At 38.2% G+C, this 27,305-nt stretch overlaps 3 protein-coding genes and 2 long non-coding RNA genes across 5 annotated transcripts; 3 read left to right on the forward strand and 2 right to left on the reverse strand.

The window, feature by feature from the left end:
• Positions 1–7,760: 7,760 nt before the first annotated feature.
• LOC122005482 lies at positions 7,761–15,118 on the reverse strand. Its single transcript, XR_006118404.1, has 2 exons — positions 15,055–15,118; positions 7,761–8,318 (listed from the first exon to the last, which is right to left on the reverse strand). It is a non-coding gene; the product is annotated as an uncharacterized LOC122005482 (long non-coding RNA).
• A 1,928-nt stretch (positions 15,119–17,046) lies between these two features.
• LOC122005483 (zinc finger protein ZAT12-like) lies at positions 17,047–17,785 on the forward strand. The gene has a single exon (XM_042560517.1). The coding sequence runs from the start codon at positions 17,132–17,134 to the stop codon at positions 17,627–17,629; it is 498 nt and encodes a 165-aa protein (XP_042416451.1). The 5' UTR covers positions 17,047–17,131; the 3' UTR covers positions 17,630–17,785.
• Positions 17,786–20,134: 2,349 nt separating this feature from the next.
• On the forward strand, positions 20,135–22,168 carry LOC122005484. Its single transcript, XR_006118405.1, has 2 exons — positions 20,135–20,591; positions 21,808–22,168. It is a non-coding gene; the product is annotated as an uncharacterized LOC122005484 (long non-coding RNA).
• A 662-nt stretch (positions 22,169–22,830) lies between these two features.
• On the reverse strand, positions 22,831–24,389 carry LOC122004231. Its single transcript, XM_042559151.1, has one exon. It carries the CDS (start codon positions 24,205–24,207, stop codon positions 22,831–22,833), a length of 1,377 nt encoding a protein of 458 aa, XP_042415085.1. The 5' UTR covers positions 24,208–24,389.
• A 1,090-nt stretch (positions 24,390–25,479) lies between these two features.
• Positions 25,480–26,967, forward strand: LOC122005485 (protein SODIUM POTASSIUM ROOT DEFECTIVE 2-like). Its single transcript, XM_042560518.1, has 3 exons — positions 25,480–26,050; positions 26,189–26,264; positions 26,361–26,967. The coding sequence occupies exons 1-3, from the start codon at positions 25,544–25,546 to the stop codon at positions 26,513–26,515; spliced, it is 738 nt and encodes a 245-aa protein (XP_042416452.1). The 5' UTR covers positions 25,480–25,543; the 3' UTR covers positions 26,516–26,967.
• Positions 26,968–27,305: the final 338 nt, after the last annotated feature.

The following is a 27,305-nucleotide window of genomic DNA, read 5'->3' on the forward strand; positions in this document are numbered from 1 at the left end:
CCAAATTTGGGCATCCCACATTTGGTGATAAATCCATTTTCGTTGTCAAATCTATGACGAAAATAGGATTCATCATAAAAATTGGGATAAAATCATAATTTCATCCTAGATTTGCGTTTGGGAATTTTGTGACAAATTTGGCTAAAAAATAAAATTTGTCGCCAAATTTGGTATCAAATTTATATTTTTTTCATTGTAGAATTTGACAATGGTTTATTCAATGAAAAAAAATTCATTTCAAAATTCATCCCAAAATTTGTTGTCACTATTTTTTTTTTAATTTGTCGGAGATTTCACCCCAGATTGTCTATTTTTTTAATGATTTTTCAAACACTTTTAAAGATAAAATTTCCAAATATATATTCAAAAATATTTTATTTTGAACTTTTTTTAAAAAAAAAAAGTGTTTTCCTCCTAACCTGACCGTTACAATTAATTGATTTTGAATTCGGTTAAATTTTAAATTAAGTTACAATTAATTTTAAATTGAATAAATTATTTATGGACTAATTGAACTTAAATTGATTAATTTAATTATTAAAAATGGAATTAATTGTTATGAAGTTAAAATAATTATTGTCATATTTTTTTATTAATTAATTATTATTTTGATTAAAGTTAATTATTATTTTGATTAATATTATTTATGAATCAAATTAAGATGATTGATTTATTGAATTTTGGATTAATTGATTAATTAAATTAAGATTGATTAATTAATTATTAAATTTCATATTAATTAGGTTGATTACTTAATGTAGAATTACTATATCATTGAATTTCAGATTTAATTAGCTTTTATTATTAATTAGCTTTTATTATTAATTTAATTTTATTTTTATTTTTATTTCATTTTATTTTTATTTCATTTTATTTTTATTTTTTTAATTAGGTTTAATTTTAATTTCATTTAAATTTTATTAAATTTTAATTTTAATTTAAGTTTCTAATTTATGTTTTTAATTTATGTTTAATTTTAATTTTATGTTTTAAATTTAATTTATGTTTAATTTTAATTTTATGTTTTTAATTTAATTTAAGTTTTAAATTTACATTTAATTTTAATTTTATGTTTTTAATTTTAAGTTTGTAATCTACGTTTAATTTTAATTTTAAGTTTTTAATTTACATTTTTTAAATTTTACATTTTGTATTCATCTCAACCAGTTTAATTTTTCAATCAATATAATTCTATAGTTTTGTGAGATGAGTTAAGTTATTTTTCTGGGGTTATTTTAACTTGTGTTAGATTCAAATATAGCTTTAAGCCCACCAAGTAATCTTCCATGAATAAACTTTAAGACTGTGGTGAGTCACTTGTATATCATTAAAGTAATCATATGCCTTAGACAAAAATTTTCAACTAGTCTTGCCCAAAGAACTTAGTACTTAACCTTGTTCTTAATAAGTTAGAGCTATCCCTAATTTATCTAGTCTTAGATACTCAAGTGGGTAGGTTATGTTTTTGAGGTATCAACTAGTTTTAGCTTCCTTCTGAATCATATACCCTTTGTTTTGTGTTTAATTAATGAATTCCAGTTTAAGGTACATAATATTGATTTTGTCCTACTTGTTTGATTAGGTAAGCCTTGGAACTCATGCTTTGATTTGTTTCTTATTTTGACTGACAAGTGATATAAAGGATTTATTGGTTGAGTTAGATTTGTATCCAAGTCCAAATTTATTGTAGACAACTTTAGATCCAAGTATCATATCTAAGTACTTGGATCTTGCAGTGAACTTTTCCAAAAGTCCTCTGAATTTCTCAACTTCACATTTTAAGATGGAATTCTCTTCCTCAAGTTTTGCAACTTGAGTTTGAGTTTCCATATTGAACTTGTACAGTTGAAGAATTTAAGTTAAGTTGTTCCTTAAGGTCTTGGTTTTCTTTATGAAGCAATTTAACTTGTACTTCTGATTTTGTTAATTTTTTGTTTAAGCACGCAATGACTTTAAAAAATTTTATAGTTAATTTAAATTTTACCTCGTTAGAACCTTTTGAATTGGATAGAGATCCGTGGCTTGACTCATACTCAGACTCATATTCTTGATCTAATTCATTTTTTGACTCGAGTTCGGTTGCCATCAGCACCAGGTAGTTTGCTTGCTTCAGTTCTTCAGTGTTTGATTCTTCTGAAGATGACTCATCCTAGGTGGCTTTAAGTGTCTTTTTTTCTTCTTGTCTTCTTAGACTTGTCTTTTTTCAGATTAGGACACTCGTGCTTGAAATGGGCCTTCTTGTTGTATCCATAACAAGTGATGTTCACCTTTGTGTTGTTGGATGTTGACTTGATCATTTTTGTAGGTTCTTCTTGGTGAAGTCTTTCTTCCTTCTAGTGAATATTTTTCTTACCATGTTCACTAGTTGTTCCTCCTCATCTGATTCTGAATCGAACTCATCTTCTGGTTCAAGTTTGGTTTAGGTTTTTGGTTTAACTTCCTTGCTAGAACCTACAAGAAAAGTTATACCTTTCTCAATTTATTTTGAGTTAGTCTATTCATGCAACTCTAATTCACAAAAATAATTCGCTAACTTCAACTTTGAAAGATTTATTGAAACTTTATAGGAATCTACTATAGATGCTCAAAGTGTATTTCGAAAAAATGAGTTTAAGGCATACCTTATAACATCTCTATTTTCTTGTTGATGGTCGATCAAGTGGAGTCTGTTAAGGATGTCTTTGATCCTCGCATGTAGTTAGCTTACAGTTTCTCGTTCCTCCATTTTGATGTTAAGTAAATTATTAAGTAATAATCCCATTTAGTTACCTTGGTGTCATTTGTGACTTCGTATAGCTCGATCAATTTATCCCAAAGCTCTTTTGAATTGTTGAAGGGTTATACCCAGTTTAGTTCCTCCTTCATCAGTCCACATTAGAGGGTATTTAATGCCTTCGAGTCAAGTTGAGTCTTCTTCTTCATTTTAGGGTTCCATTTTTCCGAATCAATGATCTCGCCAGAGTCATCTTTTGGGAGTGAGTATCATCATTTAACGCTGAACCACTGGTCGATGTCAATCTTCAAATAAACCTTCATTCTCATCTTCTAGTATAGAAAATCATTCCCATTGAAGAGTAGGGGTGAGTGGTATTGTATCTCTCATTTTGGGTTATTTATAAGTAATTGACCAAAAATAATTAGAAAAAAAATAAAAAAAATACTTTGCTCAAGTTTGTGGTTGCACAAAAATTGAGCGCCCCTGTTTTGATACCACTTGTATGATTGTTTGTGTATGAGAGGGGGGAATCATGTGTAATTTTAAAACTTCTCTTTTTTCGATTTTAAAAGACTTGTTGAAAATCAAGTACGAAGCAAAAAAATAAAACAAAATAAGAACAACACATAATTAGTTACTTGGTTCACAGTCCAGTGACTAATATTCCAAGGCTCACGCTCCCTTGGGAAGTTTTTGATGAGAAATCCACTAAAACTCTCCTCCAATAAAACTTCAAACAAAGATATCGAATATACAAATGAAAAAAGTGTAACAATCTACACTTTCTTATGCAAGACTAATAGTAAATAACACTAAAATTTATGTCGACACTTGTAGCTTGATGCAGTCATCATTCTTGCTAAGAAGCTTTTTCGAGCATCAATCTGGTGTAGTAGGGTCACAACACAAAAGTTCCAAGGAGACGGTGCAGTAAAATGATTAAAGAAATGAGAGAGAATTGATGTTCTTAAGCTATGATCAACGAGTTCTTTTATAGGGCATTGAGGGCACCTCGGTTCATCCAGGATGCCTCCATACATGTTGTTCTAATTTGAGAATTTAGGCACTTATCCTTTTGGGGGCACCTTCACTGATCTTGGGCGCCTCCAGTGCTTCAGACAAAGGCGCCTCGAGTAATCTGAGACGTCTCCAGCGCTAAAGTTCTATCCTTGCATCTTATATGCTCTCGAGCACCCCCAATCATCTAAGGTGCCTCCAATGCTTCTCTTCAGAGCGCCCTCCTTCATTTGAGGCGTCTAGCGTATGGTTTATCCCAACTTTACTTTTTATTTCAAGCTTCTACAAAATATATTAGTCCAAATAACAAAACTACTTGAAAAAAAAGAGTTAGCACAAATATATAAATTGTTAATTAGATCCTATCTAACCAAGACCAGGATCCAGTCTTGGTCTCAACTTAGATTTTTAAGTTAGATCTAAGTTAGACCAGCACCTATAGTTCCACTGAGACTCATCCTCATTGGATCTCTCTTTTCTAGTTGTTTACCTAACTTACCATTTACAGAATTACTTTACTTGACGTTTGATCTTCTAGCCCTCCAAGTCTTCCTACTAGATGTCTCATCTAGACTTTAGCTAGTTATCTGGTCCTACTGACCCAACTAGGGCTTTAAATAAACTGAATGTTCATGAACAAATTTGGTGTTCGGCTTGGTAAGAGCTTATTTATATTTGTTCAATATACACAAGATCAATTAAATAAACAACCTTGAATAACTTGTTAAACTAAACAAATAATCTTGAACACATATGTATTCATCTCGTTAATGTTCGTGAATATCATTCATGAATAATGTTCATGAACTATATTGACTAATAAAACTTTTATTAATATGCTAAATAAATAAATAAAAATTCTAAAATGAACAAACAAGTTTAAATTATCATGTTTAATGATCAGTCTAACAAGCAAAAGTTTCAAACAATCAAACAAATTTGAATTGAGAGCTTGATAACATTGAAACAAATCAATCTTAAGTTAAGCTTCAATTGAGAGATCAATAACATCTAAATAAACCAAGATCAAGCCTAGGTTGAACTAAGCTCAAGCTCATAAAAAATAAATCAAGCCAAGTTTTAACAATCATTTTAAAAGCTTAGTTCATTTTAGGATCAGCTTGGCTATGTTCGGCTACCTCATCAAACAAGATTAAGCACCCCAAAGATTGGCTCGGCTTGACTTGTTTACAGCCCAAGATCTAACTGGATTTTTTGTCAAATATCTAGTCCTTTCTAACTTATCTAGGCTTCCTGCCAGTTATCTAGTACTTTCGACCTAACTGGACTTTAGCCTAGTATCTGGTCCTCTAGACTCGTCAAGTCTCTTAGCCTACACACTTAGTCAGCACATTAAATTATAACATGACTTAATTTTGAACCTTGGACAATATCAAAATATATGTTCGATTCTGGAGTTCCCTACACCAACAGTCTGCGCCTCACCTCTCTCAACAAGTTGAGACGTCTATGCAATCCTAGCAGTCATTTCATCCTATTTATATAAAAAAAAATATTCATATTAGATATTTATTAAAAAAGTTAATCATTGTTAATGGTAAAAGATATTCAAGTTTATATTCTTATGGCTAACCCAGGATACTTACAATCTCTCCCTTTTTATGTGTATCAACCCGAGTTAAGGTTAGGGCAAACAAACAAGAAAAATAATTTATAAATTACAATTAAGTACAATTAATTAAAAATATTAAATATTGTAATTAAGAACAATTAATAACTTTGCAATATCACCCTTAACTTAACCCTCATAATTTCTCCCCTTTTGATCACGTTAAAAGAATAGGGAAAATGAAAAATAGTAGAAGAAAAATTGATAAAATTTTCTAAGGGATGTTCACAAATGATCTAAGGTTTTTTATTTTTACCAAAATTATTTTTTCAAAGAAAATGATTTTTAAAAGTAAAACCTCAGATTATAAAAAATAATTAAAAAATTATTTTTAATTTTTTAAAAATACTGAAATATAATCAATCTTATCTTAAAAAATTCATGAGAAAATTATTTTTCTTTTAGTTAGAAAATATTTTCTTTATAGACATGGGTGTTTTGTAAAATAAATATTTAAAAATAGATTTTTGCTTAAAAAGTCTTGATAATTTGCCTGAACATTTAAAATCTAACACTTATTTTTTGCAAAATCAATTTTTTCAAAATTAATCTCCAAATATTTTTAAATTTAAATATTAGATTTTTGTTTAAAAAATCATTAAAAGATTATTTAACAGTAAAAAAATCTCAAAATTTTTTCTATCAATAGATAATATAATTTTTTATTACTAAAAAATTTATGTTGATAGAAAATAAAATAGAAGATGTATGAACAATTAATTTATCCAACGTTTTTAAAAATTTAACTAAATTAATTTCAAGCATGCACATAAAATTAATTTTAATAGGCTAGAACATATTTTGGAATCCAAAATAAATTATTATCTACTATATGAATTAAATATTTTCAAGGGATATTATCTCTTGAAATTTTTACAATTTAGCCTCTATGATTTCTCAAGTATCAATTTGGTCCTCCATAATTCCTAAAATTACTTTCTGAGGCATATAAATCTAAACATACAACATCTTTTTCTGATTTTAATTTTTATATTCATTCATTTAATTTTGTATTTTCAACCTTAAGTTTATCATGATTTTCTAGTAGGCATGCATAATTTTTCTTTGCATTTATATATTTGGTCCTAGTTTTACAGAGTGATCTACTTAGTATTTTAATAACATCATACAATTGGTCGGAAGGTAAGAGTCGTACCTCACTTGTCGTGTCAAACTCATAGGTGGATGCTCCCCCTTCAATGATGTTCTCCATTGAGGTGTTTTCGTCATCTGATTCTTAGTGACTGACCATTAGTGCTAACCCATCGTATTCTTCTTTCTCGGACTCAGTTGACGACGATTTGCTCCATGTCGCTTTAAGGTTCTTGTGCTTAGACTTTCTTGACGTTTTTTCCTTTTCTTTTTAAGCTTCGATAATTGTCCTTAATATGCCCTTCTTCTTGGTAGTTGTAGCACCTTACTTTTTTTTTACTCTGAAGTAGCTTTGCTGTCTGTTTCTTATCAAAGTTGTTAGATTTAAAAAATTTTGAAAATTTTCTTGCCATAAATGTTTCTTCTTCTTCGTCGAGGGAAGACTCCGAATCTGATTCAATCTTTTTGGCTTTGAGTGCTAGATTCTGTTTTAGTTATTTTTCTCTTTTGAGTTCTATACATTGAGATTCATGAAGTTCTAAAGTTGAAAACAAACTTTTTAAAGTACTTACCTCGAGGTCCTTGGAAATATAGTAAGAGTTTACTATTGACGTCCATTCTAGTGTTCTCGGAAATACATTTAGAGTATACCTTAGTGAATCTCGATTTATTACCATTTCTCCATGGTTGTTGAGTTTGGTGATTAGTTTCTTGATCTGTGTGTGCAGTTGAGCCACCTTTTCTCCCTCTTCCATGCATCCAGAGGTTAGTTAGTCAAATTTGGAGCAGTTCTTGTCTTTCTAGTTTTGCCTTGGAGGTTCCTTCATGAAACTCCAGGAACTTCTCCAAAGTTTTTTGGCAGAGTTGTAGGCATCGATTCGGTTGACTTCTCGAGATGGTGGAATGCTTAGCAGATGAAATTCTACCTTACCATTTTCCAGAAAGCCAATCTGCTTCTTCTTGTTCATTAGTGCTCTACTTTTCTTCTCTGTTCTCATCCCTAGATGCTTCAAAATCATATTTAATTGTTAGAAGAATATCAAAGTTAGTTTTGAAGAATATCTCTATTCGACACTTCCAAAGCGTGAACTCCCCCTCGAACTTAGTGGGTGAATGTTTCATCCTATCATCTTCTTGTTGGTTTAGTCGGCGGCTAGTCCTTTTAAGGCGGTTGGCTGTGATACCACTTGTTGGAACGGTTGGTTAGAAGAGAGTGAATAACCTATAAAGAAAAGTTACAACTTCTCCTTCTTTTTAAATAGCAGAGACACACACTAAATAATTAACAAAAATAACATGCAAAAGAATAGTAAGTGACTCAGAATTTTATTTGGTTTACAACCGAGAAGGTTGTTAATCCAAAACAATAAAAGTAATAAAAAAAACTCCTTCGATAGAGGTCGGAGGCGGAGAAGCCCCTTACAGCAATTGGAGGCTAAAAATGAAGTATAGAAAATGAATACTAAGTCTATTTTAGAACTCCTAGCTCTAAGGCGTTATTTATAGCATTTTGGTCGAAGTGGTCGTTTATTGAAGTGGCATTGGAGGCGCCTCCAATGACATCTTGGTTGCCTCTAATGAGTTGTAATCCCATCTATGTCACAACAACTCCCTCCAGTCAACTAAGGCAACTTTGGTCTCTTCCATGGTAATTCGCCCAAACTCAACTCCAATCTTCTCCTCGAGCAGATTTCCTCCCCGGCTTCTCATCCCTCTGATACGTCGCGCGTGTCCTTCTCTCTCCACCGATGTACTCTTCTGTAACTCCTCATCTCTTAGATGTACCAAACCTATCGACTCTCTTCTCGTGATATCCTTCTCGCTCACTGTATCCTCCGCTAGACTTTTTGTATTTATAAGTCTCTGCACATTCAGACACAAGACATCAAATACACAATGCATAACTTAGCTCAGTTGATCACACCAAAACTAACCGGCGTACTTACAACTAGTTCTTTTAATTTCTCACGTGATTTTATTATATCTTTAATTCTTCTAATAATATTCATCACAGTATTGAAAATATTATCGAAAAAATATCTTAACATACATCACATCTAAATTATGTCGAATGAATAAATACTTCCAATATGTCAGCTTCTAGAAAATGTTATATATATATCAGAACTAGGCTGAGATATTGATAGGAATCCATAGTTGTTTATTTGGTCAATGATTTTTTTTCACCTGACTTTTGTTAGCGGAAGTTTTATAACTATAACATTCTTTATGAAATTTTTCTTTTTTTGTTTGAAAGGGTATTCAACTAGTTAAAATTTGCAGTGACCATCAAACCAAGATACATTCCCACTGCAAGATAATGAAAATGTATCAGACTCTGTCATATAATGTGAGCATGCTAATTTACCCATCGTGCTCTATCTTAACAACATTAAGTATGCTAAAAAATCACTAATCATCCATAATAAGGTAACATACAATGTAAAATTAGTTTTACTTGCAACATCATAAGTCTCCAACCCTACATTCCATAATTCATTCAGCTTAGCAATCACAGGTTGCAAGAAAACATGTATATTCTCTTTCAGATTCGTTGGACCTCGTTTAAGTACAATAAGGAACATGAATTTGTCTTTCAAGTACGTCGATGGCGATAAGTTGTAAGGTGTTAATATAACTAGATAAAATGAATATTACTATCCCGACTAACTAAATAGTTGAAATTCATCTACAAAAAGTCTCAGTCTCGCATTACGTGGTTCTATTACTGATCCTGTCCGAGAGCGAGTAAACATAAGCTGGGTAAACGGCGCTCACGTTGACTGGATGTCGACCGCAGATGACGTGAACCTCTGACGAGCTGAGCCTGCAACCACAAGTCGTTAGTGTCGAGCCAGGGAGGGGCTCCCCGGCGATGGTCCTCCGACGCTCAAGTCAATCACTGGTAGTAGGAGAATGAAGAATGAACTAGAGAAGAAAGGAGCAGCATAACTGTAGCTACAGTGATCAAAAGCATGCCTCTGTCGAAATTTGGGGATCCTTATATAGGGCTCCCGAGAGGCACGTGCACGCTTCCCAAGGCTTACACGCTTCTCAAAGCATACCTGGAAAGGATGTGTCGGAAAAGCGTGTCTGACACCATACCTTAACAGCCCGAGCATATCCCTGACGTGACAGTTGAAGCTTCCAACGTACAATTCTCTGTCTGACCATGCCGTCAACCACGCCGCCAGTCAATGACACTGATCCCTAGGAAGATATTACCAACTGCTCTCTTTGTCTGTTATTGGACCGAGTGGGAGAGCCGCTCGGCCAGTCGACCGTCCGGGCGATGCAACGGTCGGGCCAAGCGTCCGCTCAGTCGATGAGCTGCTGTCGGCTACACCCCGTCGGGCGAAGGAGTCCTGCCTGTCGAGTCAAGGCTGCATCTACTGTTTGGCTGAGCGGGATGGCCGCTCGGCCTTCATACCTCCCTGATTGAGCTTCATGAGTGTCGGAAGCTCGGTGTCTGACCGAGCTGTCGAAGTGTCAAACCGGCTACTCTTCTTGCTGACCATGGAGGTAGTTCGCCCGATCGGATAGCCGCCTAACGTTGACCACTTTGACCAACTGTCGGACGGGCCCTACCTTACCACCGGATCAATTACAAAGGAGGTAAATGTTGTATCAAAATATTTCCATGCAAGGGATTATAAGGATGACACATTATCCTCCTTCGTGCACATGCTCATGATGTCACCTCATGTGGTTTGCTATAGTAGCAGATACATACAAGAGTTGAAGTCTAGCAGTTGACGAGAAGTAACACATAACTTTCTACACAATCTTTTTCTTCTTCCCTAATATGCGACTATCATGCTTATAACGAGGGTGAGTACAAATTATGTATTCAATCAGTTTATTATCTTCATTCTAAAATATCATATAGTTGTTTATGCAACAATCAATTTTCTCTGCAGATAATCCTAAACGCTTCATCAATTTCTTTGTACTGTAGAAGCTATCAATCATTAGGTGATCAACATGGAGCAACTTTAACATCAATTAACAAATATCATCGTAACATAGTTATAAGAAGTGATGTTCTACCTTGATGTTTAATAATCTTACAGTATCTGATAGCTGGGAATGACTAGATGGAATATCTACCCACACTTCTCTTTCATTAGTCTTTAACATGTCATACAATTACTGAACTTTAGGTGTTGATATTTCATCTATATTGGAATGATCTACTACATTCACCGCGTTGTGAATTATTAATTGCATTGCAATCTTATTAAATGATAATTCCCCTATAGCAGTTGTGTTAAATGATAACTGAAGTTCCAATTGGATGAGACAAATAAGGCTCTTCATACCAGTTATAGTAATTTGGAATAAAAATATTTCTACATATATATACTTTTATGATATCTTCATCACGTAAAGTTTTATTTCTATATTTACAATGATTACACGGACAACATAACTCGATACTATTTACATATTCTGGATGACTCTTAGCAAAGTTTACAAACTCTTCAACTCTAGCAAAATATTCATCTTGGATAAATATATTTTCTAATATGTTATACATCCAAGTTTTATTCATGTATATTGTATCCTAATGAGAATAAAATTTTCAACATGACCAACACAAGTACACAACTTAGCAATTAAGTAATAATTTGTGTAACAATTATCTCAACTGATCATGATCTAACTTATCTATATTAATCATCTATAATAATTATGGAATAATTTATATAAGTTAGGGGCAAAAATATCACATTGCTATGTAAAAAAACTAATAAAAATAATCTCAAAAGAAGAATAACTAATGTAAGCATATTATTAAGCATACATCCACTAATACAAGAGAGATACTATAAACATGATTTCATATATTAACTAAGCATGTTACAAACCCATAAAGAATAAGCATATAAGAAGTTTCTCAGTCAAAGGAATCAAAAATTTCTAAATAGTCTTTGTCGAACTAGAATTTAGACTCTAAACCCTACAACTACCCAAACTAGGTTAAACTCTTAATATATAGTATTTAGGATTTATCCTAAACCTTACAACTAAGGTCGCGGCTTAGGCCTCACTACTAGGGAAGATTTGGCCAACTAAGCTAGCGGCTGCGAGCTCATGGCCAACCAAGTTCGTTGCCAAGGCAGATCTGGCCTGCCAAGCTATTGGTCGCGAGGTCATGATCGGCCAAGCTTGCAGCCATGAGAGCTCACGACATTAAAAACGAGAGGAGAGGGAAAGGAGAGGAGCATACCAAGATCGAGTAGGAGAGGATGCTAGTGATTGGAGAGAACACCGGAGATCGAAGAGGGCAAGACACTAGAGATATTGCCGGAGAGATCGGGAACGCGAGATCGAGTATGCATGATCCCGAAATTAGTGATGAAAATTTATTCTATCACTATATAGAAACGGAATTTAAATTTCGTCTCTAATATTTAAATGTCATTGTGTAATTAATGATGAAAATTTAATACTGTCACTAAATAGAGACTGAATTAATTTCCATTTTTTATTTAGCTATGAATATTATTTTTTCGTCACTACTAATTCCAGATTAACTATGTTTTTTTATTATTAATGACTGTTTTGGTGATGAAATTATAATTTCATCTCTAAATAAAGATAGAATTATAAGTTCATCTCTATTTTAGAGATGAAAATTTAATGTAGTCTCTAATTAAAGACAGAAATATAATTTCATTGATAATATAAAGTTTCCATCTCTAATTCTGTGGCTAATGACTACTTTTTGTTTTAGCCGTGATCATGTACTCTTGTTCTTTAAAATTATTGTTGGAAAGTAGAAAGAGTTTCCACATCATTTGTGTTTTGGTGATTATGGAATGGACTAACTCTTTGATATAATCTGTTGTCGAGTGTTTCGGGTCGGCCTTACCTTAATAACGTCACCATTACAATATATAGAGAGCAAAGAGGTTATCAGAATTCTCAAAGATCATACATTTTTCCTCATTATTGAAGAGCACAATCTTTCTGTAACTAACGCTATTCTTACTGTTGTCTTACATCCGAACTCGATCTTAAATCTGGCTGATTGGACTTGACTCGAATGTGACTCGGGCTGACTCGAATCGAGCTCAGTCATGAATCAGCTAACTTAATCCAAGTTCATTGATCAAATCCTAGGTTGGTTGAGTTGAACTCAAATGAGTTGATCCAATTGGATTTGAGTTCGTTTTAAGTCGAACTAATCGAGATATGCTTTAACTGAGTATGCGACCTACCACGTTGCCCCTACTATCTTCGCCACGTCAGTTTGTTTTCGTGTGTTTTATTCTTGCGTAAGTGTAAGTGGCAACGTATACCAATTGGCCCAATTTGTGGATAATAATCTAGAAAAAATAATATTTAAAAAAATGGAATTAATTTTGTCATGAATGAAACCCTGGAATGGCCAGGAAATCAACGCGCACACATGCATCTCATCTCTCCGTTCAACTGGGCTCGCTCGAAGTCTTCATTCAGCTCGGTCTCCTAGTTTTCCCATATAACTTTGTATTGTATTGTGTTTTCCTTTACTCTGTTTTGTGACCGAGGTTTATGGAATTCAAAAGAGTTGAAAAAATTTCTAGCCACTATGAAGGGAAGATTTTGTTGAATATGTATGAGTAGAGAAGAGGTGGGAGAGGATAGAAATTTTATTGTGAATGAGATTTTAGTTTTATATTGAAGTTTTAAAGTATGTTGGTTAGTTTATATTGATTTCCATCAGTGCTTGGTGGAAATCACGATCAGTCGTTGTATCCTGAGAAACAGAAGATCCTAGTACTCCTCGAAACATAGTCGGATGTGGGGCGAATCTGTTTCAAGGAAACTGCGACTCTCGCAGGCCTCGGTCCGTTACTCGCTCTATTCTACTGGTCCCGTTCGGTGACAAAGCTCGGCCGGCCATTTGCTCGGTCTCTACGTCCGCTCGGAATCTTCACCCGACCAGTCTCTTTGCTCCTCGTCCTATCAGCTCGCCCAGTCGGTCACTGTCCGCTTGACCAACCCCTCTGACAGCCCGGCCTGTCTGCCCAACCTGTTTGTCTGCTTCGGCCGACCTCTCGCTCAGCCAATCTGCTCGATCACTCGACTCTACATCCCGATCAGCCGCTCTACCCGCTTTGTCAATACTATGCAGATTACTGTAAATTGAATTTAATTTGAGTATTTAAATTTAGCTAATACTCCGTATATCTTCGATAATAAATTGTTTATTTCGTGCAACAGATTTGAGGTTTTGGGTCTAAGATTAATAGTAAAATTTTAAACTTATTTTTTTTATTTTAAAATTTGTGAGCAATTATTAATGATATAAAAAAGAAATTGATAATGTAGAACCATGTAATAATTGATCCGGTGATAAGGGTCCACCCCTCATAGGGTCATGGCCACGGTGGAAGTTAAAGTCTAGGCGATAGATGTCCATGTGTCGTTGGTCGATCGGACAACTCACTCGCCCGACCGGGACAAAGAAGTACCGATCAGATATCACCACAGCTTGGCCAGGCACCGAACTTTCGATGCTCAAAACAAGACATACGTTGAGCGACCAGCTCATTCGGACTTACATCGAACCTTGGAACAGATGAAAAAGGATCACAGCATGACAACGGAGCTCTGACAGTGGAATGTTGGCCAAGCGGCCACTTCGCTCGACCAAAGGGCTAGACCACCCGAATGGCTAGGGTCTGGCCGAACGGATGTCCTGCTCAGCCCACTAACAGGCAAAAGGAGGATCAATCGATATCCTCGTGGGAACTCGCGCCACTAATAGACGGCATGGTTGGCGGCATGGACAATAGAGGATCGTACGATGGAAGTTTTCACTGTCATGTCAGAGATATGCTCAGGTCATTAAGGTATGATGTCAGGGATGCTTTCCTGATATGTCTTTTCAAGGTAAGCTTTGAGAAGCGTGTGCGCCTCGAGGAGCGTGCACGCGAGCCTTCGGAGTCCTATATAAAGAGCCCCAACTTTCAACGGAGGTATGCATATTTTACTATAGCTACTGTTACTCTGCATCATTGATTCCTCGCTTATACATTGTCGAAGACTGACTTGAGCATCGGAAGGTCATCGTCGGGGAACCCCTTCCTGACTCGGTACTGATACTGCTATGGTTATACTTGAGAATCGGAAGGTCATCGTCAGGGAACTCCTTCCTGACTCGGTACTGATACTGCTATGGTTGCAGGTCTCTAACTCAGAGTTCATCAACAGTCAACAAAAACGTCACGCCCCCCAACATCCATAGCATCGACTCTCGAACAAGAATGAGTGATATCAGAAAAAAAAATTAGAAATAAATTCATTCTTTCATTTACAAACCTCTAAATCAAACGCCACCTTAAAAAAAAACACACCTAAAACTCATCCACACGATCACCCAATTTGAACCATAATTACGATCCAAACGGTGGCCTCTCCGCGTTCTGATGTCTGGTTCGTAAATACGTAATAGTCAAGTAAGTGGCGCCACTATAATTTCGTTGACAGTTGCAACGAATAATAATTTCCAACTTCTTAAGAGATGGAAGCAATGATTTTCATAAATATCTTTCTTATAAACACTTAGATTAGATGATCCTGTCTGGAAGCTGAGAAAACGAACCTGCCGGTGTGACGTGTCTGGAAGGTTGACCGCATCCTCATGACCCGGGGGGTGAGCTGTCCGCTGCGTTGACCAGATCGTCAGAAGTCCTCCTCCGGTCAACTGTACCTGTATCCAGCGACCGGGTTCCCCCGATCTCTGGTACCTCGGTGCTCGAGGCGAATCCCACAGACATATAAGTAACCGCATAATAACATGATAATAATAAAATAAGTATGAAATGAATGCAATGACGTACTCTGGCCCAGGGGGGCGCCCTCGGATGGATGGATGAGCTGGTCGGATACAGATCGAGTCGTCGCGGCTCTACCGGATGGATGTATCATCATAGCAGTAATACAAATAGCAAAGAATCACGGCTCGATGGCCGGAAAACACAACGGATGCACAGAAACACCGCTGAGGGCCGGATCTACGACAAAAGCAGCGGAGACAACAAATGTACAACCATCGGAGCCGACTGTCAGGACGCCGGAGTCTGCTGTAGGACTACCGGAAGAGGCGGTAGAGGCTGGGACAGGAGACAACGGCCGCTGTACAGTGGTAAACGCGGAAAGAGGCGGCGGCAGCCGCTGCAGACGGCGGCCGGCGCTGGAGGAGGCGACTGCTGGCCACTGTGGTGGTCGCAGGCGGCGGCTCCGGCCACTAGAGGCAGCAACGATGGCTACATGAGGCGACAGCTGTGCTCCGATGCGCTGCCGGTGTGTAAAAGAGAGACGAGGACGAAGAGAGCACGAGGTTCGGCTGCTGGCCGTCGCGAGGGATGCGGTCTGTTCGTGGAGGTTTGTCGGCGAGGAAGGAGAAGTCGACGGCGGCGGCGTGGAGGATGGGGTGCTGGTCGTGGCTTTCGCGCGATCACGGCGGCGGAAAAACCCCTCTCCTATTCCTCCCCGGCGATGGCGGACACGCACCAAAGGAGCTCCCTCCTGTGCACAGCGGCGACCTCCCCCCTGCTCCCCGTGAACCGTGCTCCCCCTTATCCTCAAAACCCTTAGCAAGTCCCATGACAATAATGCCCTTCGTCTTCCTTATTATCACACTTCCAGCCCTCCTCATATATACGTATCATTAGATATATCGAATCCTTTCACTTTTTATATTCTCTTCAGCATCAATTATGATTTTGTTAAATTTAATTTGCTTTTAAATTTTGATGTCTGTTTCCAATCCGTAGCTGTCGACCGTGGAAACGGGCCAGCGAATCACTCGCGTGTCCACCTAAACTAAACCTAAAAAAACCAACCCTGAATTTGACTTTCGTTTTATTTTATCAATCTATTATGACGTGCATTATCCTTAATATATTTTTTAAAAAAATAAAAATAATACGAAGCAAGCAAACTGAAACGTACAAGATTTTCACACGTATTTTGTTTTAGAAAATATTATATAAAAATAAAACCGACATGAAACACGGTGTTTATTAATTAAAGAAAACGAGAGTACGCAAAGTAAATAGACAGATCACGCATATGAACCAAACTACCCAAATGACGGCGCTGTTTAATCTGTTAGAACAAAATAGATCGGATCCACACTCGCAACGCGACTCCATCGAGAGAGTCAATCAAACCGCGTGAAGCAACACGATTGCGAATTTGATCCTTTTTCTTAACGTCTATTTCACTTTAGGGCTTCAAATTTCAGTAACGTGTTAAAGAGACCTCCGAAATTGTTAACTTATGAGGTGTTGAATTGAAGTATCTAAAGTTTAAGGGGCTTGATTGATAATGTCGGAGGAAAACATGCTATGCTTGAGTTGCAAGCAATCGCCATCGATGGCTTCGACTCACGCCAACAAAAAGCTTAATGTAGAAGTCGTCGAAATACTCGTTTGACTTCAACACACAGAAGCAAACTCGAAGTTGCACCTGCTCAGTTCCTTACACTTGTTGTTTTTATCCGCGTCCACCGCGCGCGAAGCTTCTCGCGTTTGCGTCGAGAATTAACACTGGTTCAATTAATTTTCACAACTATAAAAAGTACATTGATCGGCGGTGGATTACCAAGACGTCTCAGCATTATATTCGTTGGTCGGACCGAGAACAACATCCGGAATCTTCTGGTTTAGTAATTCATGGTGAACATGGGCTCGCTGAAGCGATCGAGAGGTCAGGAAGAGGTAGAAGGCGCGGAGCTGCTGCTGTTGCTCTCCTTGTCCTGCGGCCCGAAGACTCCAGCGTCGTCGAAAGCTAAGGCGAAGGCGGCGGAGGAAGGCGAGTTCAAGTGCAAGACGTGTAGTCGGCGGTTCGTGACGTTTCAGGCGCTGGGCGGGCACCGGACGAGCCACAAGCGGCCGAGGGTGGAGCGGCCGGCGGCGGGGAAGGAGAGTGGTACTGGCTCGCACCGGTGCGGCGTCTGCGGGGTGGAGTTCGCGCTGGGACAGGCGTTGGGCGGCCATATGAGGAGGCACAGAGTCCTGGCGGCGGCGGCGGCGGACGTGGAGGAGCGGCCGGTGGCCGGCGAGTTTGGACGCGGCGACGAGGTGAAGAAGTCAAACGTGTGCTGTATCGAGTTCGATAAGTTGGCGGGGCGTAGCAGCTCTCAGTGTCAGCTTCTGCCGCTGTTCGTATAGCAGTACTGCAGATTGAGGGGATCCGTCGTGGTTGCAGATTTATTTCGAGAACAGATTCTTTTCATTTGTTTGGTTGATTTATAAATATTACACCGTTAGCTATAGATTTCATGTACATACTGGGATTTTGATTTATATATAATAGATTTTCTGAAACGTTTCTTCAGCTCTGAATTTTTTTGCTTTGTTCATCGCTCTCAATGCCACGACACGACGTGCATGTGGCACTTGCCCTTGCCCTTGCCCACGCCGCACATCGAGGACAACACGATCGTTGCCTTCGCCCCTCGGCCCTCGCTGATGCAGGACGGCTGATGATCGTGACGCGTTTACGGAGCGAGTGAGCACATTAATTGCCACCTGCAAAACCGACACTCTCATCTGCGTACACGGATTATTATCGTTTGGGCCCACGGGTCTCTGTCCCTTTACGAGGAAAAAAAGAAATATGACCCACCGGGACCATCAATCACACTCATTGTCTGTAATTCCCACGTCCCAACGGATCATCAAAATTCGGGATAAATTTTACCTTACCTGCACAAGCAATGTCCTAACCTCTCATAATGAGATGATGAAATTCATTATTTAAATGTGAGTTTCATCGTCCCAGTATGAAAAGTTAGGACACTACCTGTATAAACAGAATCGAATTAATCAAAATTCGGAGTTAGAACTGCATGGGAGAGAAAAATACAAGGATGGATAACTGGTCGAGGAGTTCTCGTATTGCACTTGCAGTTTACTCAATTTTTATTTTATGTTTTTTACTTTCATGAGCTGTTGCAGTTAATTTATATAAAAATATTGCTGTCCCTCTTGCATAAGCCGTGATGTATCTCTCTTCTAGAAGTAGAGAGCAACTTTGGACGAGCTGTTCGATGTGACAATTTTATCATTTTGGTGCCAATTGACTTAATTTTTATATTCCAACGGATTAACATAAGTCTACATTGATATTTATTTCAATAGATCGTATGATGAATTCCCAGTGGTATTTCTAAAGAACAGATATTTTAATGTTTGTTTTTTCAAAACGAATCTTTTTAGAAGAAAATCCAGGAATTGTGAGAAATACAGAAAAAGGAAGGACAATATCGGTAAATTTCTAATCATATGTTATGTTGCTTAGCTATATCATTATTACAAATGATAAAATCTTTAAATCTCAAGATATAAAATTCTGATAGATATATTTATGATTATTTTTTTCTAAAAAAAAAACCTAGAAGAACGAGAAAAAACAATTGATGTTTTTTAGAAATAATGTTCAGATCGCACTCCATAGGGAATTCTGCAGTGACCACTGCCCGCACGACACATCGAAGCATTGTTGGGTAGTCTGATATAGTGATCACTAAACTAAAAATAAAATGGTAATTCTTGTTGGCCAGAATCTGATCAGATAGAATTTTTTATCCTCTAATTAGAATACATGCATGTACATGTATGTAATTAATGTACACATATGATATTACTAAAATACCCATGTGTACACTTACATGTATTGATTCTAACTGGCCAGATTCTGACCATTTAATATTACCCAAAATAAAAAGTATTTTAACGATGAAAATAATTCATCATAAATTAGCAACACAATTTACAAGAAAAAAAGTAACAGTTGATAATCAGTAACAAAAAAATTTACAACAAAAATAAATTTATCCCAAAAGCTACAATAAAATTATTTCTTCTCTAAAAAAAATTTGTCACAACAATTCACTGTAAATTGGTGACTGATATGTTTGATTTCTTGTATTTGGTCAAATTTGATAACAAATTTAGAATTCATCAATAAATTTAGAATTCGTCATTAAATTTAAATAAATATAAGGGATCAGACGGATTTGGATGGATTGCGGACGGCTAAATTTTACAATGAATTCTAAATTCAATGTCAATTTGACGATAAATTTTAAATTTGTTATCAATTTAGCGATAAATTTAAGATTAATTATAAATTTGACGACAAATTCTAAAATTATAGGAATAGGATGGAAAAAAATAACCTTGTATGAATTCGTAAATGCATATGCCCTTTAGAGAAACAGAAAAAATGAAAAATAATTTTTTTCCTTACAAAACAAATAAGTGAATTTGCCGCGGTAGAAAATTTTATATAATTTTTATTTCCATTCTACCAAATAAACAGATGCTTCTTCAATTAAATGGATGAATAAGAGAACGAATAATTAAATTTTATAAAAAAAATATCCTATTTTCTCTGAGTTATGATTACAACCAAAGGATACTAAAATTTATTAATCAATAAGAGTATTGGATTTATTATTTTTTTAATCTTGTTTTTTTTTTTGTTTGTCATTTTATCTAACCAACTTCTATATAATAATTCAAAATCACGAAAGTATTTAGTTTTTTAAAATGTTTTTATGAAAAAAAATAATTAGCATTAACTATGAATTAATTTAACAACAAAATAAATTTAAATATTTCACTGTAACAAAATATAAATTATGACTTAATTTGCAAAAGAATAAATCAGTAAAAATTCAACGACGAAATTCAAATTCGCTCTCCACGAATTCGGAGTTCGTCACCAAATCAACCTAAAATCTCGACCCATTTTCTCTCCCCCATCACGAAAATTCGTGAAGGGAATCTGGCGGCGAACTCCAATTCCTTGCCAATTTGGCGACGAATTCAGAGTTCGTCGCCAAATCAACCTAAAACCCTGATTCACCTGTCTTTGGCGAAGACAACGCTTCCCCCTCCCTCTTTGGCGACGGCGACAACCCTTCCCCTCCTTCCTCTTTGGCGACGGAGACATCTTGGTCCCACCAAAAGCCCACGTACCAACCCTAATCGCGTCAGAGTCACTCCATCGGTTGCTTCTATCCGACGGCGTCGCCATCTTCTCTCCTTCCACTCCACTCTACTCCGGTCCCAAATTAGCGATCGCCGTCGCTCGCCAACGTCCCAGACCAGGCTTCGATCCGAGGTGCGTTTTTCTTCTTCTGATCTGGCGAAGAATCACAGCTCCCGAACGCTTTTCTCTTCGCTTTTTTTTCGTTGGGTCTCATTTTTCCCAACTGTCATCGCTTTTCCGATTGTTCTCTTTTGCTCACTTCTTGCTCGGAAGCATAAAAATGCGTTTTTTTCCTTGAACTCTTGTTACTGAATGATCTAATTGGTGAACTCAGAATAGTGCACTGGTATTGATTCTTTTAGAATTCCTGTGTCGGTTTAGAGGCTTTCCCTTTTTTTTTCGTTAAAACAAGTACGTCATTGTCACTAGTGTTGCTTCGTTGGATCTGAGAGTGGTACATGTCCTTGATTATCTCTAAACGATCCAAGTTTATACTTCAGTTCATTGTATCGGCTTTTTACAAAGTATTTTTTGACAGAAAATATAATTATAACATTGTTGAGGCCAACAGTAGATTGGGGTGTTCAATCTGACAGTTGTACATTTCCTTGATGGAGTTGTGATGTTTAAATGATCTAACTTTATACTCCAATTCATTGTATCGACTTTCTACAAAGTCAGCATATTCAGTTCTATCCTTAAGTGATCTCCTTAAAGTACTCCGGATGTATAATGAGAATATCTTTAAGGCCACTAGGAGTTTTTCAGTTTTTGATTGGTGGGAATGGTAGACAAAAGTAGTGTCAGTTTCCTAGTTATAGTAATTGTCATTGTTGATGCCTCATTTATTGCAAACTTGAGATTTGTTGGTTGACATTAGTTGATGAATAAAAAGTTTGAGATGGTTCAGGCTTGTCTATTTGCTATTGTGTTCCCAAGGACGATTTATTAAACCGAACTTGTATCGTGACTTTGATAGGATCAAGCTTATAGAAAGCTCTCTTTGGGCACAAAAAAAAAAAAAAAAATTTGAAGAGTCACTTATTTCAATAGTTTAGTTACTTGATTGATTTTCATTGTTTATTTGGGAATTCTTATATGTGTTAATGGAATTATTAACATGTTTTAATGAACATAGTTCGCCTCGATAAGATGTGCCATGATTATTACTCTTGTAATTATTAATGCACTGTATTTTCTCCTCAAGTCATGACATGTGATATCTTAGTATTTTATTTCGTGCACCGTTTGATCTATTAGTAAATATGATAAGTTTTTTTATGTTCTTCATTATGCATCAAATTTTTATTTACTTTATTCCAGCAATTTTGGTTGAAAGTGTGAACAGGTTGGGCATAGACGGAGTACTCTTGGCCGGTCTACTTCGTCACTAGGCATTGGACCTACGACCCTCCCTTTTCTTATGATGAAGGAAGTATGGAAGGAGAATGAAGTATTTGCTGTGGAAGAAGAGAATGATCTCGTTTTGTATCTTTTCCTTGTGTAGAGACTTATCGGATATTTTGGGATATTTGATTATGGAATATTTTGTGAATTTGCTTATGAGTCTTTTAGAACTTGGTTTGGAACTTGTTGAATTTTTTGTATTGGTTATGTTGTGATGTGGTTTTGTGTTGTTGAACTTGGTTAATTGGATATTTTGTGTTGTTACTTGGTTGTGGTTATATGTATTGCTTGATTTGAAATTATTGTTGCCAATCCATGATGAAAATGGGATTCATTGTAAATTTGCAACAAAAATGGATTCGTCCTACATTTGGTGATGAATTTGTTTTCGTCACAAATCTGCAACGAATTCATTTTGTTGCAAATTTGTGACGAAAACATGATTCGTCGCCAAATCTGGAACGATAATTGATTTTCATTCAAAAATTGTGTTTGGTGAATTGTGTAATAAATTTTATTTTCTCTATAAAATCATAACGAATTTGGCGACGAAATAATATTCATTGTATAATTGGTGACAAATTTACATATTTTTATTGCAGAGTTTGGCGATGACTTTCGTGATGAAAAATTTTTCGTCAGAAAGTTCGTCATAAATTATCTACATATATATATAGTCTACCGTTTATGTTCCATTGTATCCAAATGATTTAAGATTAGAAGCTTATTGGGATTGATTATGTTCCACAAGTAATCGAGTGCAAAAATAATCCTGAATGCAAGAATTCCAAGTACAAATAAAATGTCATCTCTTCTTTGATGGAAACTTTCAGACAAGAATTTGTAAAATCAATCACGGTATTTTTGTTTTGGTCTAAAACAAATCACGGTAGTGATTAAATTGAGACAACATGAGAGGTAATATAATAATATGTACATTAATTTCGAGTTCTAGTGAGTCTAATCAGCAATCGAAGTTGTTGTTGAAGAGGACCAACGGAGCTTGCCATGGAGGGTGATCCTGCTCCACCGACTCGGGCTCAAAGCAAGACAAAGGCACGGCGCCAAACATTTTCTCCACAAATTCCATCCATGGATCCTCCGCCTCCTCAGCAATGCAGCATAAAGCCATGACTTCTTGTTCCCCAACATCCCACGGCTCCTGATCAATGCAGCTTAATGCCCCAACATCCCACGGCTCCTGATCAATGCACGGCTCCTGATCAATGCAGCTTAATGCCATGGCTTCTTGTTCCCCAACGTCGGCGAACGGTGCAATTTCGCCGGCGCTCCAGGCCTCCACGAGCCAGTTTAGGGTTTCCTCCTCCGCCACTGTCTCCACCGTGCCTACCGCCTGTTCGACCGCCTGCAGCGGCGGCAACACAAATCCTATCCATGGATCCTCCGCCATGTCCACCACCTGTTCGGCAGCCTGCCCCGGCTCCTCACCAACGCAGCATAAAGCCATGGCTTCTTGTTCCCCAACGTCGGCGAACGGTGCAATTTCGCCGGCGCTCCAGGCCTCCACGAGCCAGTTTAGGGCAGCCTGCCCCGGCTCCTCATCAATGCAGCATGAAGCCATGGCTTCTTGTTCCCCAACGTCGGCGAACGGTGCAATTTCGCCGGCGCTCCAGGCCTCCACGAGCCAGTTTAGGGTTTCCTCCTCCGCCACTGTCTCCACCGTGCCTACCGCCTGTTCGACCGCCTGCAGCGGGGGCAACACAAATCCTATCCATGGATCCTCCGCCATGTCCACCACCTGTTCGGCAGCCTGCCCCGGCGTCTTCACAAATTCTATCGATGGACCCACCTTCATGCCCACCACCTGTTCGACCGCCTGCCGAGGCGGCTCCACCGTGGTCCTCGCCTTCTCCCTCTCGACCCTGTTGCGCACCAGCGCCAGCTTCATCTCCGCCAACCGCACGAGCTCCGCGGCCTGCTCGATGCCCACGTCGCACATCCTCCATCCGCCGCCGGACAGCATTTCGTGCATGAGCAGGCTCGCCTCCAGCTCCCTGTTGCTGCGATCCTGCCGGCTGAGCTGCTCCCGCAGCTTGGCCGCCCGCTGGCGGAGGAACCCTTCCTGGTCCGTCTTCTTGCAATTCTGATCCGATTCCGGCACCGCCCTGAACCGCGCCGCCACGCGCGCCGTCTCCGCAGGCGAAGGCCACGCCTCCGGCACCTCATCCTCCGGTCCGTAGACGACGGCACAGGCGTCGATGGCGCAGAGGGTGGCGAGCTCGCTCACCTTCTTGAGTAGACTCTGCTTCCGTTTCTTGAAGGTGGCGCGGCGCGTGGCGTCGTGCGCGATCCACCCGAGCGTAACCTTCTTCCTCGCCATTCTATTCTGCAATTAACCTTCTCCAATAACATCGGAGCCTAATTTATAGGCAACAGGCCTACTCCTGATTCCGGTGGGATTGAGAAAACAATCCAGGTAGAAGCAACGGGCCTACTCCTGATTCCGGTGGGATTGAGAAAACAATCCAGGTAGAATCTTTGATTGGCAAAATAAAATCTTTTAGCAACAGTCGCATATTCTAATTCTAATTCTAGATCAAAACATCGAGAGTTGCATTAATTCTGGACGATTATTAACAAGCAAAAAAAATATATAAAAATAAACGAATCCTTGTAAGTATAATTTTTGTAAGGTTAAGGTGCCATCCTCAATTCATCATTAAGCCTTCACAATTTTATTAAAATATTGACATTTTGAGTTCACAAGCTCAGTGTCTTGCCTAGATTTTCTTCCATTCGATGCATCTGTAAAATTTCCCTTGTAATTTCTCTTTTCCAGGCGAAAATAGTCTCATAGCTCCCTGAATTATTTGGGACAAGAATCTGATGATGGGGAAGGGAAAGGAGAGGCATCTGATTCCTTGAGAATGATGGACCAAAATTCTCAGATAATGGAGGAGAAAGGCCACCCACTGTCTTCATCAATTTCTTCTTCCCTCTTCATCGCAGTATAAGTGGAGCAGGAATATCATTGTTCTCAGCAGTTCCTTGGAATATATTCTGAGTGACCGAAGAGTCACTATGAATCTCTGCACAGAGCATGCATGATCTTGTTCTTGATGGTGCATTAGAAAAGCAGGCATATGCAGTCCAGTAACTATTTTGTTCTATCAGAAAAACAAAGAAGAAAAAAGCCATTGGATTCTGCTGTGAAATCTAGGCCTGATATCATATGAAAATCCAGTGTTTAAATTTTAGGACTAGTTAAACTTTGACAGCTTGCTGTTGCTCCTCAATCATATGTTCTCTTCTGGGGTTGTGTCCCTTGAACAGTCCAAGCAGCATTAAATTGAAATTAAGACTGGTGGAACATGACCAAGGGGGAAGTAAGCTGGTAAAATGGATATTGTAGAAAAATAAAAAAGAATGTATACTTGTTATGTTTATCGATGTAGATCCCGTCACGTAACGACTATTAGAATATAAAATTGTGGAGCATTTTAAGTGGATTAGGAGAGAATATTAATTATAGGAGGGGAAAATGTTTTTTAAGGCCTATATATAGCTGAAAAATAATTAAAATTCGTGAGCTAAAAAAAATAATAAAGTAAGAAAAAAAAATATTGAAAATTGACGAATATATAGGAAGAGAAGTCTTCATCCTTTGGCTACGTCTTCCTCTTTGCTTTGGACTTGTGTGAGCGCCGCCACCAGCCATGGCTTCCCTGCTCTTCAAGGACAAGAAAGGCGGCGGCGGAGGTGTCAACTTCTCCTGCGTTTCCCCTGCCTCCGCCGCCATCTGCACCAGCATCGACCTTCGGTCCACGGTTCAGCCTACCGGCGGCGGCAGCCGAGCCCTCGACCGGCACACGCTCCACCTCCGCGACCCACGCCGGCGGCCCAAGTCCACCGCTGTTGCGTCCGTGTCCCAGGTGCCGTTGAGGTCCAAGACAGTCCGGCTCAAGAGCTCGGAGAGACCGCGCGGCGGCACGGTCAGCGTCCCGGGGTCAGCGCGGTACCTGCTCGGCGGCGACGAGGAGGAGGAGGAGGACGGCGTCACCATCGACGGCGACGCCTACTTGGAGGAAACAGAGAAGGATTTGGCTCCCTTGGTGTCGCTAGACCCGCCGACGCTGAGAGCGCTGATGAGCGAACCGGTTGGATTTAACGCCTGCTCTGTTTCCGCCGCCGCCGCCGCCGCCGCCACTAAAAGGCAAAACCAGGTTCGCTACTGTCCCAAGTTGAGATTCTTTTTTTTTCTGAAAAAAAAAACAAAAATTTACGCGACAAAATCCGATCTTTTAAGCTCCAAACGAGGAATTAACTGATTTTTTCCATCCATTAATTTGGATTCACGTCAGGTTGTGGCGCTGAGAGTGTCATTGCACTGCAAGGGGTGTGAAGGGAAGGTGAGGAAGCACATTTCCAAGATGGCAGGTGAATGATTCCGATCGATCAACCCAAATTAAGCTAATGCATGATCTCAGTTCTCGAAGTTTAATCTCCATTTACTCGTTTTGGCTTCGTGATTAGGAGTGACATCATTCGAGATCGATTTCGCGTCCAAGAAGGTGACGGTCGTGGGCGACGTGACGCCACTGGGAGTCCTCAGCAGCATCTCCAAGGTGAAGCACGCCCAGTTCTGGCCATCTCCTGCTCCACCATCGGATTCCCTGTTACCACAGTAATTTCAGAGCTCGATTTCTGTTTTTTTTTTTTTAAAAAAAAAAAAGCAAAATATTGCTGATGACCGTCCAAAAGAAGGAAGAAGATGAATTGATGGAGTAGAACAGGGCTGGACCAAAGGTGAAGGAAGCAGGACGCTGGATTGTAGGTTAAAAGAAACAAGAAAAAACAGAGGCAGAGTCGGTTTGTTCAGGTTTCAGTCGTTTGTCTAATCTTGTTGCTTTGGGAGACGAGTGAGTGTGTGCCAATATCAATTTAACTTGTAGTTGCTTCTTTCGATGAACTTATAATCTTTCAAAATCTGAGTCAGGATCAGTGTGACGGGTTGAGTTGGCCTGGAGAGGATCGCATCGAAACAGGCAAATAGTAAGGTTGAACGGGTGTAATGGTTCGTACACTGTGCTAAATTGAGGACGATGAGGGCAAGAAAACAGAGCAGACGTTTTGGATTGTAGTTCATGCATTGAAGGAAGCATTCATGTTTGTTTGGTGGTACAATCGCATATAATTCCCTCATCAGCCTTCAATTATTAATTTTCTGACTGTTAGCTGGTGACTTCTGCAGGAATGTTAATGACTGTTTACTCGGCAATTTTATTTTATTTACTTGTGCACAGTCCAAGTGCGAATGTAATTAGCATGGGACAGAGATCAATTAGGAAAACATTAATTATGTGAAGGTCGATTATTTCGTAATTTATTTTCTTTCGCGTAATTCGGGATATGTATTTTTTCTATCAAAGTACAAATCTAATCTAAGGCGATTCCTGAAGAGAAAAATAAATAAATAAA

This window comes from Zingiber officinale, chromosome 7B (genome assembly GCF_018446385.1).
Source record: "Zingiber officinale cultivar Zhangliang chromosome 7B, Zo_v1.1, whole genome shotgun sequence".
Classification (NCBI taxonomy): domain Eukaryota; kingdom Viridiplantae; phylum Streptophyta; class Magnoliopsida; order Zingiberales; family Zingiberaceae; genus Zingiber; species Zingiber officinale.

What these genes read in the sequence shown, in the direction of transcription:
- LOC122004231 (XM_042559151.1), bottom strand. Translation starts at nt 24,207, where the DNA reads ATGGCGAGGAAGAAGGTTACGCTCGGGTGGATCGCGCACGACGCCACG.
- LOC122005483 (XM_042560517.1), top strand. Translation starts at nt 17,132, where the DNA reads ATGGTGAACATGGGCTCGCTGAAGCGATCGAGAGGTCAGGAAGAGGTA.
- LOC122005485 (XM_042560518.1), top strand. Translation starts at nt 25,544, where the DNA reads ATGGCTTCCCTGCTCTTCAAGGACAAGAAAGGCGGCGGCGGAGGTGTC. An exon ending in CCACTAAAAGGCAAAACCAG is followed by an intron (nt 26,051 to 26,188) that starts GTTCGCTACTGT and finishes GATTCACGTCAG; the next exon opens with GTTGTGGCGCTGAGAGTGTC. An exon ending in GCACATTTCCAAGATGGCAG is followed by an intron (nt 26,265 to 26,360) that starts GTGAATGATTCC and finishes CTTCGTGATTAG; the next exon opens with GAGTGACATCATTCGAGATC.